The 17618-nt window shown below is 37.3% G+C and overlaps 1 protein-coding gene across 7 annotated transcripts in view; it reads left to right on the plus strand.

Moving 5' to 3' along the window:
- The window catches only part of CNTNAP4 (contactin associated protein family member 4), a 259706-nt gene that overhangs the window by 147562 nt on the left and 94526 nt on the right, over positions 1-17618 (plus strand). For 5 of the 7 annotated variants that reach the window (XM_024735646.1, XM_024735648.1, XM_024735652.1 and 2 more), the window contains exons 5-8: positions 12169-12372; positions 12977-13161; positions 13970-14113; positions 17222-17483. In XM_024735646.1, the coding sequence (XP_024591414.1) occupies positions 12169-12372; positions 12977-13161; positions 13970-14113; positions 17222-17483 (795 nt within the window). The remainder of the gene's footprint in view (positions 1-12168; positions 12373-12976; positions 13162-13969; positions 14114-17221; positions 17484-17618) is intronic. The other 2 variants (XM_024735649.1, XM_024735651.1) reach the window with 1 other exon arrangement.

Below are 17618 nucleotides of genomic sequence, written 5' to 3' on the forward strand. Positions count from 1 at the left end.
CCCGCAACCCCATGAAACATTCTTTTTGCTGTTAATTCATCTGCTGTCTCTTGGAGTAAGCACACCATCCGGGCACTTAGTCAACCTCCTTTTTTCATGGACCCACGGTTGAAGGGTCAATAGTGAGAGCCAACATTTTAAACTCAAACATAAACACACGGTAAAATGATACAGCAGGATTCAATGTAAAGTGGCTTTCAGATAACTTTGGATAAAAGAGAAAAAAAAATAAACTTAATGGAAGAATACTCTCACAGATGACTGAAAATAACCTCAAAATGGGTTGGGTGTGAATGCCTTGTGGGAATGTATTTGATCAAATTGACTTTAATTCCTCAATTACACCATAGTCAACACTCTTATTCTCCACCTCTGCGTACCATTAGCCTTGCAGAATATTAGTTTACTAAAGCATGATACTATTTAATCATCATTTACTGAACACTTAATATGTGTCAGGTATTTTTTACCATTTCAACAACACAGTGAAGTAGGTACTTGGATATTACCATTTTATGGTCTGCTGAATGACCCCTGTGGCTTGCTCTGGGTTGTCTGGCACAGAAATAGCTGAGACCACCAGTGTCCCCTGCCCTCAAAAGGAAGAACTGTAGGTCAGCGAAAGAAGCCCGCTCAAGATTTTGTCTGCAACTCTCCTGAGGAGCCCAGATCCAAGATCAGACTGAATTTTCTCCAGATATGCAAGGCTATTCTTCCGCAATCCTTAAAAAAAGGAAAAGTGTGGGAGGGTGCGACATGAGCAGGGTTCTCGCGGATCCCAGTCCCAGCGCACCTGTATGTGCCGGCAATGAAGTGGGCCTCTTGTGAGCTTGAGGAAGGCCTGGAGGATTGCATCCAACCTGCCAGCTTGTGTGTTCCCATTGCCTGCACCAAGTTAATATGACTTTTGGGTGGGCTTTGCCTAAGTGACTCACTCAAGAATGTTGTATACCAGGGTGCTTCAAGTCTCCTGACATGGGCGAAAGTGGACTTAGAGAAATTAAGAACTTTGGGATTACACAGCCTGTGTTAGACCTAGGATTTAAAATCAGATCCGTCACCTTCCAAAACCAGTACTCGTGATGAATCATACATGTGTTCATCCTTTAAATGTCTGTTGACACTTGCTGAAAGAGAAATCTACTAGCTGTTGGGTATAGGGAGGAATTTAAAGTAATACATTTTTTCTTTCATTTTTCTTTTATGCAATGTCATAAAAATTACACAGACTCAATGCCAAATATGGCAGCGTTAGTATAGGGTGTTAGGAATAACGTGATCGATAAGTTGAGGTTAGTATGAGAAAGTTTACGGAACTAGGTTTTGAAATTAAGGTGCAGATATTTTCACATGAGAGGCTGGGAGAATGGTCCAAATAGGAGAAGCGGTGTCTTCTAGGCAAGAACGGGAGTGAGGATTGTTTGGAGGGATCAGTTTGTATTTGAGAATGGTCATTCAGACTGAAATGAGGGGTACAGACTGGAGGGCTAAGTGAGGAGTAGAGATCAGAGGCAGCAGCTCAGTTGGGAGGCTTCTGAACTCCTTTGTACAAGTGACAGCTGGAGTCTCCAACTAGAGGACCAGCAATGAGGAGAGAGAGTTCTTCTGACTTGAACCAGATTCACAGTATGCCGAGGCTGCCATCGAATCAAGAGAATTTAGTGATTGTATGTGAGCGGACACTGAGTTATCAGATCTGAGCAGCGGTCTGGAAGGTGGTGTCATTTACTGGGAGGGGGCGCTGGGGAACAAATAAGTTCTGGAAGGGAGCAGGAGAGAGAATTAATTCCATCGCTGACTCATTGAGTTTAAGTGACTGTGAAATACGGAAGATTGGAACTCCACATCCTCTGGGGTGAAGTTACAGAATCGAGACCTATAAAATATCATTAGTTATTAAATCAGAACCTTTCCACTTACTGTTGATAAGAAAAGTATAAAGTTTAAAGCTATGTTTATACAACTACTCATGTCTTTGAAAAACAGAAATGCATTTGTCATAATTAAAACAGGTCCTTTGTACTGTTTCTCAGGTAGTGTGCATTTTTATGCCAGACCCCCCCCGGCCCCTTGTGCCTAATATGTGTGTTGGCTGAAGTTATAGATGCAAGCTGGCCCTGTGAATATTGCTGGGAAAGTGGCTGTTGTGAGAACCACACCCGGTTTTATTACCCTGAGTTAGAACAGTAACTTGTTCTGAAGGAGCATCAAGTGAATGGAAAAATCCATATCAAAGAGCATGTTCTACTTTTATGTCGGTAAACCTGATGTTGTTTCCTGAGTAATGAGAGAAGCAGAAGCTAAATTTTATGGGTTCAAAGGGAAAGTATAAATTTCAGATGTCTTGGCCATAGCCACTGTGAACATGTTTACAGATCTAGACAAGAGGTGTAGGTAAGGAAATAACTTGTGGAAGAAAGAAAAAGAAAAGACAGTGTTTGATGATGAAGAACTACTACTCTGCTCAGTGTGTCCCAAAGGGTAAACAACGGTAAACAAAGGCAAGAAAGGAAAATAACTGGGTGCAAGTGAGTGAGTCTGAGGAGTGCTTAAGAAGTAGAAATTAAGCCACAGGAGATAATGGTTAATGGTGGGTGAATTGCTGAAGCGATCGCCCTGAGTATAGATTCTTAGTTTCTTTTCTCTAGCTGTTGTGTAAACACTCTCATTTTTCGATCCACGATCTCTCCTTCCTCATCCTCAGCAGAATAAAAGCATCCAACTGCCCGGCCGTAGTGAAATAATTACAGTTTCTTTGAAGTGCTGTGATTTCATGATTTTTCTAGTCTTAGGATCTTTTCATGAAGCATAGGGCGATCACCACACATCTAGCCTTCATTCCCCTACCTAGATAATTCTTTTACTCATTGTCTTTTCTCTGCATAGAAATCACTGTTTCCAACAACTTCTCTAGTACTTCCTGTTTAGGTCAGAGGATGTGTTCTGCTCCTGGTCACATCATACACACATTATACTGTATTGAAATCGGATGGTCCTCTTTTGGTATTAGTCCTCTGGACAGATAGATGAATGAATGGGGGCAGGTCTGGGGAAATTCAGGAAGGCTTTTCCCGTCATCCAAGTGTCATATTCAGTCCATTAAAGATCAGGCATAGAGCACAGGGAAAACTGAGTGAGAGGATTGGCAGAGAAGAAATGTACAGATGTGTTACACTATTACGTTTATTTGCTTAAATGCAGACTGTGTGAGAGAAAATGATGGATTCTATTTAGTAAATGGAAATAAGTCAGAAATTACAAAACTCATGTTAACTTAAAATAAGAGGATGCATTTCATGATGTAAAAAATACCGGAAGTTGGAACTACTTACATCTGTAGATTTCCATTTAGAAAATTATTAGTAGGAAATATAAGAAAGTAACGTGAAAAGTGCAACTGTTTATCTGGGTGAAAAAATACTGAAAGAAAACTTAAGTAAAAGCCTTCTGTCTACTCAGGATGCAGCTCTCTCACACCAGCTGTTGGGTTGGGGAAAAAGGAAAAGCAGGAAAGGTGTTAGATTTACCCTAAAGAATAGTTGTGATTGAATCCAATACCTACTTATTAGCTCCAACATGTCAACATAAAATCTTGACAAGGTGCTTTAAATACAGTCCTTGCTCTCAGACTGTTTATCAGCTAATACTGTAGCTGAGGGATCCTATTTTATGTCAGAGTTTAAAAAGAAGATGGATTCATGTTGGCCTAAAATCAAAGTGGATAAATTCTAATTCTTTGCAAAGTTTATAGTCTTAAGATTTTAATTTGATGATACCTGAAGTTATATTAAAATTAAAATGAGGTTAGCTTTTAGAATGCCAGAAAATAAGGAGACTATGAAAACCCACCAGAATAATGTCAAAAGAACTCAGCCAACTGAAGGGGCTCTCACTGACCAAAGATGGAAATATTTCAGCATCGATAAAGATAGTAGCTGCAGTTTTGAAACATATTAACTATATTTAAGTGAATGGGTTCTTGATAATACTAAAAAAAGAACCCTCATTGGTCACCTAGGAGAACTATTAAGGAATCGACTCATTATTTTGAAAGCTAATAAATGACGAGAAAACATCAAGCATTTATCCTACTCTTCCTAGGTGATCTGTACCTCAAGGTAATCAAATAGAAGATTAGAGGGGATTTTTCTTTAAAGTTATATTTATATAAATAAACAAGGAATAGTAGAATCAGTATATGCCCATTTTGCAATCCTAAATAAATTAATGGACAAGTCAATAGTTATAAAATTTTACAAAAAGAGAGAGATTTGCTTTTAGGTACTAGTCATAACAGTAGCTTTTATTGGACTATCTTGCTGCCCACAGCAATTATAGTGGCTGAGTAAAATACATTAAAAAAAATGCTTCAGGGCTTTGAAATTCAGCTCAAAACAGGCAGCAACTTGAGAGGACTTGATTCTTGAAAGATGGAAAGCAAACTCCTGGAGATCCATATTTAACTGACTTTTTCCTAAGAACGTCATAATACTCAAGCAGCAAGTAGCCAGATTTTACTAGGCTGAGGAGACAGAGGTCAGAGTTCAAGACTGTCAGAGTGGTTAGAAATTTAGGGTGGAATACTGAAAAGGAGGGTGTCAGAGAGGGAGAGCCCTGACTCCTGCATACACATTCCCCTTAAATCCTTGCCTGATCCCTGACTTACCCATGCCCACTATGCACCAGGCAAAAGCAAGAGCTGGGCGACTCAAGTCCTGAGGACTTCATCCAGCATCTGCCTGGTTCTGGGAAGGATACCTTTGGAGTCCAAGTTCTGCCAGTTTAGAGAGATTTGTTAAACACTTTGGGCTTTTACCTGAAAAGCCAGAAAGGCATTGCCTTAGGAATAAACACCGTAACTGAGGACCAATTGTTACATCCTGGGACTAAGGACAAATCCTAAATAGACCTGTCCAAGAAAAACCTGGAACCAAGCTTTCACAGGGTCAAGGTGATCTGCCAGTAATTCAGCTCCCTGTGGAACTCTTCCATTTAGTTTCTGCCACACCATCCATCCCTCTCCAGACTCTCCCACCCTCCCAGCTCTTCTCACCCTCTTCTCCCCCGACCTTCTCTTCCTTTCCTGACCCTAGATGTTCTCATAGGTGGTGATCTACTCAGCTTAAATATCATTTCCTCGGAGATGTCGTCCCTAATCAGTAACCTAATTTAGACCTTTCTGCTCAAACCTCTGATATTACCCTGTCCTTTTCCTTCAAGTTCCACTTAACAATTTGTAAAAACATCTGTTCAGATGGGATGAGTTATGTGATGTCTTTCTTTTCCTTCTGATTGGAGGATCCATGAGGATGGAATGTGTTCCCTGTTACACAGCTTCCTACTGTAGAGCTTGGCACAGTAAACGTTCAGTAACTATTTGTTAAGTGGAGGTATTAAGAAAAATATCTGATTAGCCATGATATAAACCAAAAAATGAATAAATATGTAAACATCCAAATTTATTATCCTCAAGCAGTAGCAACTGACGAGAAGAGAAATATCTCTGAGATGAACATATGAAATTTCAAAAGTTGTTATTATTAAAATGATAATAATAGCATACTAAATAATAACTATCAAGGCATTTTGATATTTCCCTCGGGTGCCAACAGCTTTTTTGGTATAGCATGAAAGGTTGGAATTATTCTCCACATATTCCAAATAAGGAAATTGAGAATTGGCACTTAAGTGATTTCTGTGACATCACAAAAATAACAAATAAATATTAGAAACGGAAATCCAGCTTACATCCTCCAGTGATACACTCCAGCGTCCTTGATGAAGTAGATGTTACCGATTTCAAATCTATTTAAAAGGTTAATTTAAACTGATATGTAAGTGGCCATGATGATGTTTGCTCCCATAACCTCCTGGAGTGTTATCACTGACCTTAACTCAGTCTGTTTAAAGCCATGATAGTGGACTTCCCTGGTGGCGCAGTGGTTGAGAGTCCGCCTGCCGAGGCAGGGGACACGGGTTCTTCCCCCGGTCCGGGAAGATCCCACATGCCGTGGAGTGGCTGGGCCTGTGAGCCATGGCCGCTGAGCCTGCGCGTCTGGAGCCTGTGCTCCACAGCGGGAGAGGCCACAGCAGTGAGAGGCCCACGTACTGGAAAAAAACAAAACAAAAACCATGATAGTAAAGTCACCTTTTCCCTGTGGTTATATACAGCATTTGATCCTGTGCCTTCTTCCTTTTCACCATATTAATTTTAGTTGTTTTAAACCTGAGAGTCCCTTAAATCATTCTGTGTTCTTTTATGCTACTATGCAAAAATAGAACAACCCATTTCCTGTTGATTTCTCAGGTGCTTGGTCTCTCCTCTCCATCTCTTTAAAAGCACAATTCTGTAATGCAGATCTCACATGCCTATACATCATGCTGTAGCTTTAATATTTCACTATATAATAGTTTAACAGTGACTCAGTCTGATTAATGTTTTTTAGAAGTCAAAATTGGACCTCTGTTTGTTTAGTGATTCATAGGTAGTAATTTTTAAATAGAGAGGCAGTATGATCAGTGTTTAAGACTGAATTCAATTTAGCCCAGAAGAGTTTGGTCCATAGCTGTTTTCTCTAGTGGTAGCACTCTTTTTCTATTTGTGTTTTTGGGATGATTCCCAAAGAATTATTAGAAGAGTCTCATGTCTTTTTCAAGAACTCTTTCATGACCTTCAATAAAGTGAATTTTCTATTTTTAATGATTTGTTTTCCATTTCATGCATTTTCTATTCCAATTTTTCTCTTTTAAGTTTCTTAGTCAACTGATCTCATCAATAATGCTATGATTCATGGTTTAACTCACAGAATCCATTTCTCCCTGAAAGACGTTTCAGGGACAAGTCACTACCACCTCCACAATTTTCTGCAAGTACCACCTATGGTATAGATAAATAAAACAATTTTGTTTTCCATGGTACAATTCAGTGTGCAATGAGGTTGTTCATTTTCAGAGAACAGGTTTGTGTAAGCTACCTCTTCTTCTTGTCAAATAACCCTTATGCTGTCGTCTGCCTCAGGATCACTCAGGAACCTATACTCTTGAGTTGTCTTTCAGAGATTCTAAATTAGCGGACATCAGGCAGAGTGCAGGATGTTTGCTGAATGTTTACGGAGGCCACAAGAGATTCTCCTTAGGTGATTCTCACGTGGTGTGACCACGGACCCCAATTTGAGAAATCATGCTCTTGGATGTGTTTTTCTTAGTAATTCACTTACAGGGTGGGGAAGACATTGCTTTTTCAAATGGCAACCCCTCACAACTGGAGAAGCCTCAAACTTCTGGAGCAGGGATAGGTTGCAAGGGAGAGGGAACGGTACTGGGTCAAGTGGAAGATGTGACAATGAGGAGTGTGTTTGCATGTGAAACATGCAGAGGTAGAAAAGCAGTTTGCTGCTCACGGAGGTGAAGCATTTCTGCCCTTTAGTTAACGTCCTTCTCTGAGGCCGAGAGGTTCAACTCCTCCTGCACGTGTTAGAAATCGTTCAGGACCCAGCCCTGATGCAGAAGTGAAGCATGAATAATCACATCTCAAGGACGTGCGTCTTCCCTGCTAGACCGTAAGCTCCTGGAAAAAATAATGCTCTTCGTGTTATGCATTACTGTGTCTTCCACTGTGTTCGCGGAAAGGTCTCCATAAACATGTGCTGCAGAAGGAGCGCAGGATACGTGTTTCAGCAATTCCACTTCTCACACAACTCCCTGAAAGAAGTAGGAATATTTTCTTTCAGAAAACTCTTTATTCTACGGGAGATTATATTTCTGAATCATGCAAATCAAGCAGGCTACATCTCTTTCCCAGGGTCACGGGGAGAATTGATAAAGATAGTAGGGCCTGCAGTCTTTGTGAGCCACCTCTTTCCTTGCTTCCTGCTCTAAATGAGAAGATCTGAGATGGAGGTATTCACTGAGGAGGATTCAGGTCACCGACAATTGCCATGGTGAGTCAGCTCAGGCATTTGCTGACAGACAGAGAAAAAGCCACAGAACCCACAGATGGTTCAAAATCATTATTGCTGCATAACCTGGCAATGACATTGGTAATTGAGCATTTCTTGTGCACTTCAGAAATTCATTATTTTTTAGAGTCCACTTTTAAAAAATAAACACACCAAACGTATTTATTAAACTATTTTTGCTATCCCTCTTTCCCTGCCCAGTGTTCTAATAAGTAATAGCATTAATAGTAGTTAACAATTTATTGAATTCTAATTATATGCTAGCAACTTCCAAAAATTGTGTAGATATGCATTCATACAACAGACCTATGAAGAATATACTGTTATTAACAAAATATTGTAAATCACCTATACTTCACTTAAAGAAAAGAACGTACTATTATTCCCATGTTACAGATGAAGGAACAGGGACAAAGAGAGCAGGTAACTTGCTGTGATAGAGTAATGCTCTGTAACCGTAAATATGTTACATTATATGACAAAGGTACTTTACAGTTGTGATTAAGTTACGGGTCTTGAGTTGGGGAGATTATCCTGGATCATCCAGGTGGACCCAGTGTCGTCACAGGGGTCCTTATAAAAGAGACGTGACAGGATCAGAGTTAGAGAAGGAGATGTGACTGTGAATGCAAACATGAGAGATAATGAGAAAGAGAGAAATTTGAAGATGCTATGATGCTGGTCCTATACAAGAAGGAAGGGGCCATAGGCCAAGAATGCAAGTGGTTCCTAAAAGCTGGAAAAAAGAATGTTGAATTACTATCACTAGGTTAAGTACACAAATGTTTAATGTCCAACAGGGCAATAAAACCATAACCTTTGGGGATATATTTTCTATCTGATGGAAGTTATTTGCATCTCTACTGGGAAAACAAAAAAAACCCAAAACTATAATTTAACATGTAACTTAGAGACTGGCCCTCATCAGTAATAAATAGTAAAATAAGATATATTTGTGAATTCACCTAGAATTAATTAGACGGGCTTCTTTTAAAAAGCTCCAGCATGACATTGAGAGGACATTAAGTTATTCCTTTGATTTATTTTCCAGCTTTTTCAATTTTCTTAACAGTGGTGATATCAGTTCCAAGAGAGACCTGTCTCTCCCACCAGCATCCTTGGAGAAAATTCAGATACTCTCTTCCTCTCTCTCCCTCTGTCTCTCAAAAGATTATTTTTTTTCAGATAGTTCCAGATTTTTATATCGTTAACTGTATTTATCATAGCACAACGTTTTATGATGATTGTTTAAAATCGCATGCTTTTTATATATCAGATAAGTTCTGTAAATAGCGTTTATAAGTGAGTTTTCTATCTAAAGTAATACTGATAAGGGCCATTCTGAATTCCTTTGTTTTATGGAAATCCTTGTAATATATTACATGGATATAACTTGAAGTTTCCCTGTACTGACATTGTACTTACATTCTGAAATATATTTAGCTTTTTTTCCCCGAAGGGTATTGTTCACATTGCATGTGAAATCTGAGAGCTGAGTTACTGACTGCCACTGGAGTTTCTCAGCATCCTCAGAGCTTCCTTTCATGATAATGAATGACAGAATGTGTTGGGAGAATGTCTAGCCATCTTAAAATTAAGCATAAGAGTAATTATTTTATGCGGACAAGTTTAGGACTTGAAGACTGACAAGAGTAAGAAGATTATTGATTACCATCTGCTTTAGCATCAGGTTTCTAGACCTGAGAACTGAGCTTTCCCAACTACCTTAATTAAAGTGACCCCAGGCTTCTTTTAATCTTGATCAGAATGCCTGTTATGGTCTGTAATGGTTTACGAACTTACTTTTTTTTTAAATTTTAATTTATTTTTTACATCTTTATTGGAGTATAATTGCTTTACAATGGTGTGTTAGTTTCTGCTTCATAACAAAGTGAATCAGTTATACATATACATATGTTCCCATATCTCTTCCCTCTTGCATCTCCCTCCCTCCCGCCCTCCCTATCCCACCCATCCAGGTGGTCACAAAGCACCGAGCTGATCTCCCTGTGCTATGCGGCTGCTTCCCACTAGCTATCTATTTTACATTTGAACAAACACATGAAAGAACGCTCAACATCAGTCATCATTAGAGAAATGCAAATCAAAACTACAATGAGATATCATCTCACACCGGTCAGAATAGCCATCATCAAAAAATCTAGAAACAATAAATGCTGGAGAGGGTGTGGAGAAAGGGGAACCCTCCTGCACTGCTGGTGGGAATGCGAACTTACTTTTTTACTTGCTATTTGTTGCCTGTCTTCACTGAATGTAAGTTCCGTGAGGACAAGGGCCATGTTGGTGTTGATCCCTCTTTTATCTCAGCATCCATCACACGGCCTCAGACTGGATGGGCTAAATAAATATTTATTGAATGAATGGACCCAACTACTTAGTGTGATACCTGTGAAGTAAGAACATAATAGGTAAGAGAGAAAATGCCAAGTGGCTTCCATTTAAGAGATGAAGTAGTATACCATTGCTTTAGGCATCAATAGTCTAATATGTTTCTCACTATCCCATTTTACTGATGGAGATATTCCAGGCACAAAGCTCTTGTGCCATGAAAGGCTGATATGACCATTATAATGTAATAGCAACAGTAGTGAAGAAGAGAGAAAAAAAGAAATAGAAGGCTGAAGTATCACAGGCTAGACGTTCATTGGGGAAAAAATTCTCTTGGTAGCTAATTCCAAAAATAGACTTTATCTGAAATAAAATCATTATAATGACGGTTGCCTTTAAGCAATGCATTAACTCAGAGATAACTGCATGGCTCCAAATGTGTCAGCATTTAAAGTCTGTCTTATTGGAATTCTTCTTAATTTATTGTAATCTAATTATCATAGAACACATTATTTGTATTTGTCACAGTTATGTTTTTGCCATGCACATTTATTCAGCTATATAACAAGGAGTAATTATTCAGTTAACATTATTCTTTCTACAGAATGCAATGTTTATTCATGTGCACTTGGTGAATGAATTCTTTTATAAGCACATTAACAAGACGTGGAAAAATCAAACCTCTGAATTTCCAAAAGATAGCTGCATAAAATAGTTGGAAAAAATTGGGGGCGGTGGTGAATATAAATGGTTCCCATTACATATGATGGATAATCTGAAAGAAATGCATATTTGGACATACAAGTTGATGTAATAATTTTGTCGAATGAAACAAGATGAGTGAACTGTAATGTCGTTTTGTTGACTGGGAGAAGTCACCTAACCAGTTGAAAAATAGCTTCCTATTTTATTGGGTTTCCCTAACCTCTTCATTTATTACATAAATGCACTCTCAAGGGTAATTGCCTTAAAAAAAAAAATCTTTGACTTGTGAAATGTAGGAAACACTGCAAGGCTTTCTGAGAATTATCAGTTCTTTGCTCAGGGTGCAACTGATTTTGACAGATGTACTGTTATGTTACTGGTATAACATGACATCTTTTATCAGATGAACTGAATAAAAGTGATCTTGACAATGAGTAGATAAGACACTGTCAGAAAGCTGAAAAAACCTGTCAATGTCACAGTTATGACACAAATGCAGAACAGCCCTTATAATGTCATTAAGTGAATATCTTTCCAACAGTGCCCTTGAGAAGACAGAAAATAGCATTGCTCTTAAATACTATTACTTAGCCACAAAAATAATAAAATAAAACAAAACACAAAGGTCAGTTTAATGTATACTTGAGGTGGCATTGATGAGTCCAATGTATGTGTTTGTATTTGTGTGTCGATCTCTTTTATATATGCCATATAGAAGGAATTTTGAGATTTCAAAACTACTTTTTTAGAAGGTAAAAAACCATTTAACTTCAACATTTCAAGAATGTCATTAAAAATATTGATCATGAAATATGCAAAGTGGTTTTATGGGTATTGATTATAACCTTTTCCCTAATTTATTATGGAATGAGAAACAGCCTTTAATAATATAAGAGAAAATTAGGAATACATTTCAAAATGTATTTCTAGATCATGAATTTTGTAAATAGGTGAATAAAGACTAAAATGGAATCAATCCCAGGAATTAGAAGGCATTAGACATTTGGTGGTTTTATTTTCCATTATTTTGATTGGCTTGGAGCTGAACTATACATGTATGGGTACAAGTATAATGCTCTTTCTATACATATACTTTTAAAATGCTTTAATGAAAAGCATATTTATCCTTAGAATGACTTTTAATATCTTTGTCTAGGATCAGAGGTGGTTGATCTTGATGGGAAAAGCTGCCTTCTCTACAGATTTGATCAAAAATCCCTGAGCCCAATAAAGGATATAATTTCTTTGAAATTTAAAACTATGCAGAGCGATGGGATTCTACTCCACCGGCAAGGGCAAAATGGAGATCACATCACACTGGAATTAAGAAGAGGAAAACTCTTTTTAGTTATTAATTCAGGTAAAACTATTTGGGTAAAGTGCTTGAAAAATCTCTGGTCATTTAGATATCACCTTAGTAGCTTTATGCTTTTATAGCTTATCTTATTTTAACAATTAAGGTGCCATATTTCCACATTCAAGTGTTTATGTATGTATGTGATATATATATATATATATATCACACATATATATATATATACGCCCATATTGTACTTGCACGTAAAAATGGTTCCTATTTGCAAATTGTACAAGACCCTCTTTCAATGTCATAGTGCTGACAGAACCACTTAGCTATTTTCAGACATCATGATGAAAGGGATGGGTCATTGAAAAATACCGAGGTAGTAAAAATAATGAGGTTGTAGCAAAGATAAAATTTATATTGAAAATGAGTGTGTGATGGTGGGTAATGCTAATAAAGAGAATTAACAGAGGAAGAAATTACAACAAGGTTGAGAGCATATTATATTCAAACTTGAGGTAAATTCAGGCTAGCATTTTGGATGGAGTGGATGGAAAGAGATTGCAATTATCATGAGAGACTCTGGTGCCCCCAAAAGGAACTTTTTTTTCTTTTTTTTAAACTGAGAATAATGGTGCTGTTATTTTTTTTCTCTTCTAAGGTGAAGCTAAGCTGCCCTCCACTCACAGCCCGATCAGTCTCACCCTGGGCAGCCTGCTGGACGACCAGCACTGGCATTCCGTGCTCATCCAACGCCTGGGCAAACAAGTCAACTTTACAGTGGATGAGCACAGACATCGTTTCCACGCCCAGGGAGAGTTCAGTTACCTACATCTCGATTATGAGGTGTGATGGTTACGTTTCAATTAATGCAGACTTTGTAATATATATGTGGTATAGCCACATGAAAGAAAATGTACTATAGAAAACCTACGTTCAGAGTCAGTCAAGGTTCTGATGAAGTGTTCCTCTAGGTGACCTAACTCAAGTAGCAAATTTTGTGCATATACTACTGAGGCCCCATCTTTCTTCCAGTACGTTAATTTATTATTACAAAGAAATGTCATCTTTTTTGCCTGCAATGGGTAGTTACAAATTGCCACATGTAGGAAATGTTCTTGAAGAGGTCTCATTACAAGTAAATACAGAATGTGTTGCACGATTGGTGGTGGTAGGGGCGGGTAAAGGGCACTCCTGAACAGTGCAGATTTATGGAGAGAATGTAGCAATAAATAGATTAATTGATTCATTAATAATCAGTTCAAATGCACAAATATCAATGTGTGCCAGAAATGTATATGAAACAAAATGTCATTGTAATTGGTAACATTGTTAAAGCTGCCAAGGTTTAGCATGGATATAAAGATGTATTTTTCTTCAGCAACCAAAAAATATTGAAATCAGGTGTGATGAGCAACTTGTAAAAGATAATCAAGCTCTTGTGTAAGTGAAAACTGAATGCATATAAATTTGTTTCAAGATATGCATCTTAATTTTTTTTAATCTCCATTTGAAATTATCAATATGGCAGTGTAGGGTACTGAAAAATCGGTCTATCTATGATGATTACAGCTATAGTTGCTAATCGTAATTATTTAAGCAGATTATCAAAAAATCACTAAACAATATTATTGATGCCATTTTTCTTTCTAAGATCAGCTTTGGAGGGATTCCAGCACCTGGAAAATCAGCGTCATTCCCCCATAAACATTTTCATGGGTGTTTAGAAAATCTCTATTATAATGGAGTGGATGTTATTGATTTGGCCAAGCAACAGAACCCACAGATCATCATTATGGTAAGACTTGAGTCTTCATGTGAACAAATGAGGAAAACTACACACAAAACAATTGCTTCATTTTGAATTCCCACTTGATGTGATGTTTTAGACTTTACTCTTGTTCCTTAAAAACATTTCTCTGCTTGGCAATATGCATGTAAGGGATGAATTCTATGTTAAAAATTTAAAATTCATAGGGCATGATTATTTTATATTTATATGAAGTAAAGCAGGCCTTTTTTTGGTGCAACTGATAATTTATTTTGTTGTGATATTATTACTCCCAGGAGACTAATTTCTCTTACTCTGTAATTTCCTTTATAAGTTACTCCCTGACACACTCTCTGAAGAAGCATACCAAGTTCCTGGAGTCAGATAACATCCATCTATATTAGAGAAGCATTTGAAAAATTTGTATTTTGCCATGGTCATTTATAACCAATAAAAGAAACTAATAGCCTTTTACAAGATTGCATCTGCCAGTCTGTCCCAAGAGCAGTGCTGGTCAGGCTGCATTATACTCTAATTCTATGGAAATGCAGCAGAATTTAAATACAACTGTTATCGGTCAGGGTTCCGTCAGGGAAGCAGCACCACTGTGAGTTTAGGAACAAGGATCTATTTTAGGACTGGGATCTTAACAATCATCAGAGGCACTGGAAAGTGGAGCCCAGCTGTCTGGAGGAAGAGATGGAGCAGAGTGAAAGCCAGGACAAGCTGGAATAAACCAGCCCCTCTGTGATCCTCCCTCACTGGGCTTTATCACACACAGAAAACCTCTGGGGGGAAAACGGCCAGCCTTTCACTTCTGACTCATATCATGCAAGCTCCCTTTTTGGCTAAATTTTAACCAGAGCAAGACAAGAAAAGAGATTCTGTGAAATGTGGTTTCTAGCTTAACCAGCTTAATGACAGAAAAGCAGACACATCTATCCATTTGAATACATTTCTTTAATTGTTCAAAATTCAGAATATGTAAATGTAAGCTCATGTTGTGTCAGCAAAACCCAAACCACATCATGGGATTATTTATTGCTTACAAAACATTTTATTCTTAATTCTCTGTGTGAATTGATAGTATTTATATGAGTACACCATCCAGCAAGATTTTTAAATAGTATTTTTTTTAAAAAAGGGAAAAGAATTTAAATGGAAAATAAAAATATTATAGAGAGATAGATGTGAGTGTTTCATTGCAGAATGAGTTTCCAGAAGCTGCTCATGCAACTAGCACCCACTCTTCATTGCCAAGAGGATTTGCTGCTTGTAGAGTAGCAGACAGCTGTCCAAATGCAGCTGGTAAATGTTTCCATTTTTACCAGGTTTGTTAGTCTTATAATTGCCTTTACATTATGGGTCAGTTTATTTCACTCTTCTGCTTTTGTTATTTCATTCACTGGGGCAAGGTATTTGTCTGCAGTGAAAGCTAATTCACTTTTAACAGAATCACAGTATAGCCAAATGTTTTTGTTTAACCAAGACTAGTAGTTTAATTCCAATGTGTATTCTTCTAAATAAAGTGATTTCATTGACTTTTCAAATCTATATTTAGAAAATTTGTTGAAGATTATTTTCGGGTAAAATAAAAACATTTATCTTGATTTCTGAAGCCTGTTAAGGAACATTCTAATTATTTCTAAATAGTTCGGGCCTTTACGTTTCTTTTTTTTAATCCTTAAATATGTATTTAACTCTAATAGCAAAATAATCCTTCATGTACAATATTTTAATGAAAATTCATGCAATTCTAATGTATCTTGAAGATCTACCTAAAAACCATTAGATAAGAAATAATACATGTAAATCTGAAGACAAGCACATAATGATAAGAAAAAGACAAAAATGGTTCAAAAAAGAATGTAAGTGCTACATTGTATTATGCAATGTTAAACCTAATAAAATGAAAAATGAAAAATAGGCAGAGGGTATGAACAGACCGTTCTGAGGAAAGCGAGTCCAGAAGAGCAGCAAACTCATGAAAAATGCTTAGATATACTGTTAGGTAAATGCAAGAGAAATAAGAATGATACATCACTCTGGTATTTTGTTGTTGAACTTATGCAAATTTAAAAGATATGTAATACCTATTGCTGTCAAGGATGTGGGGAAAAGCATATCTTTGTCAAGGATGTAGGAAAAGCATACCTTTGTATACTACTGTTGGAAATGTGGAGAATTTAACTTGTTTTGGTGGGCAGAGAAGAAGCTGGAAATATTTATTAAAACATGTAGATACAATAGTTCTTTTTTTAGAACCCTCTTCTGCAGAACTGAAAATACCAGCACATAGAGAAGCATGCAGAGTTATTTATTCTTGCATTGTTCAGAGAGGCAAAACCTGGAAACAAAGTGAATATACATTAACAAGGAAACAGTTGACTAAAATTGGAACATTCACATAGTAAAATATTATGCAATCAATAAAAGTAGGAATTAGGCTTCTGCCAGATAACTCAAAGGGATTTCCATAAGTTATTTGTTAATGATAAAATCATGATACAGTAAACAGCATAAAACATGGCTCCTATTTTAATAAAACAAATAATGCCTAGTGTGTAGGTATATGTATTCAAAACATATTTAGGTGTACGTGAATGTACGTATAAGTGAACACATAACTTAAACATGTATATACATATATATGTGTATATATATATATTTGTATATGTCAATGGAAACAGAGAGAATTATGAAAAAACATGGAAGGAAAACCAGTAGCTCATTAATGTTGGTTATGTTATGGGGTGGGTTAGAAGCCAAAGGCAGCAAAAGGGTGAAATAAGTGGGAAGAGAAAACCAAGTAAAACATAGAAAAGAGTTGTTTTACATAAATTTTTTATTGGATTCAGTTGCATTGAGTTAGATGCCTTTGTGAACTGAGAGATGGGGAGGAAATAATTTCACCCAGAAAACGCAGGGAAAGATTTGCCTGACCATGTATCCCTGGATTTGAAGAACCATTAAGACATATGGCAAGGATTTGAATATTCATGTTGATAGCAATTTTTGTTGTTGTTTTAAATCAGGGCTAATTAGAGATTGATGAACAGCCTCTGTATTTCAGATTTTATCACTAAGGTGATGTGAGTGTCATTCTTAAAGCTTTTTCTTTTACTTTATTCTCAGGGAAATGTGTTGTTTTCTTGTTCAGAACCACAGTCTGTGCCTGTGACTTTTCTGAGCCCCAGGAGTTACTTAGCACTGCCGGGCTCTTCCGGGGAGAACGAAGTTTCTGCCACTTTTCAATTTCGAACCTGGAATAAGGAGGGGCTACTGCTATTCAGTGAGCTTCAGCTGGTTTCAGGGGGTCTCCTCCTCTTTCTTAATGATGGAAGACTTAAGGTGAATCTCTACCATCCAGGAAAATTACCCAGTGACATCACAGCAGGTAATAAGTGTATTCCTGCAGGCAAAGTATATGCGTTTGAAAGATTTCCTTATCTCTCTGTCCCTTCTCCATAAAATTTTATGCTTAACCCAAAAATTAATATTTGTTTAACAAATGAATACTTGAGTTAATAAG

Source organism: Neophocaena asiaeorientalis, unplaced genomic scaffold (assembly GCF_003031525.2).
Source record: "Neophocaena asiaeorientalis asiaeorientalis breed wild unplaced genomic scaffold, Neophocaena_asiaeorientalis_V1.1 scaffold40, whole genome shotgun sequence".
Classification (NCBI taxonomy): Eukaryota; Metazoa; Chordata; class Mammalia; order Artiodactyla; family Phocoenidae; genus Neophocaena; species Neophocaena asiaeorientalis.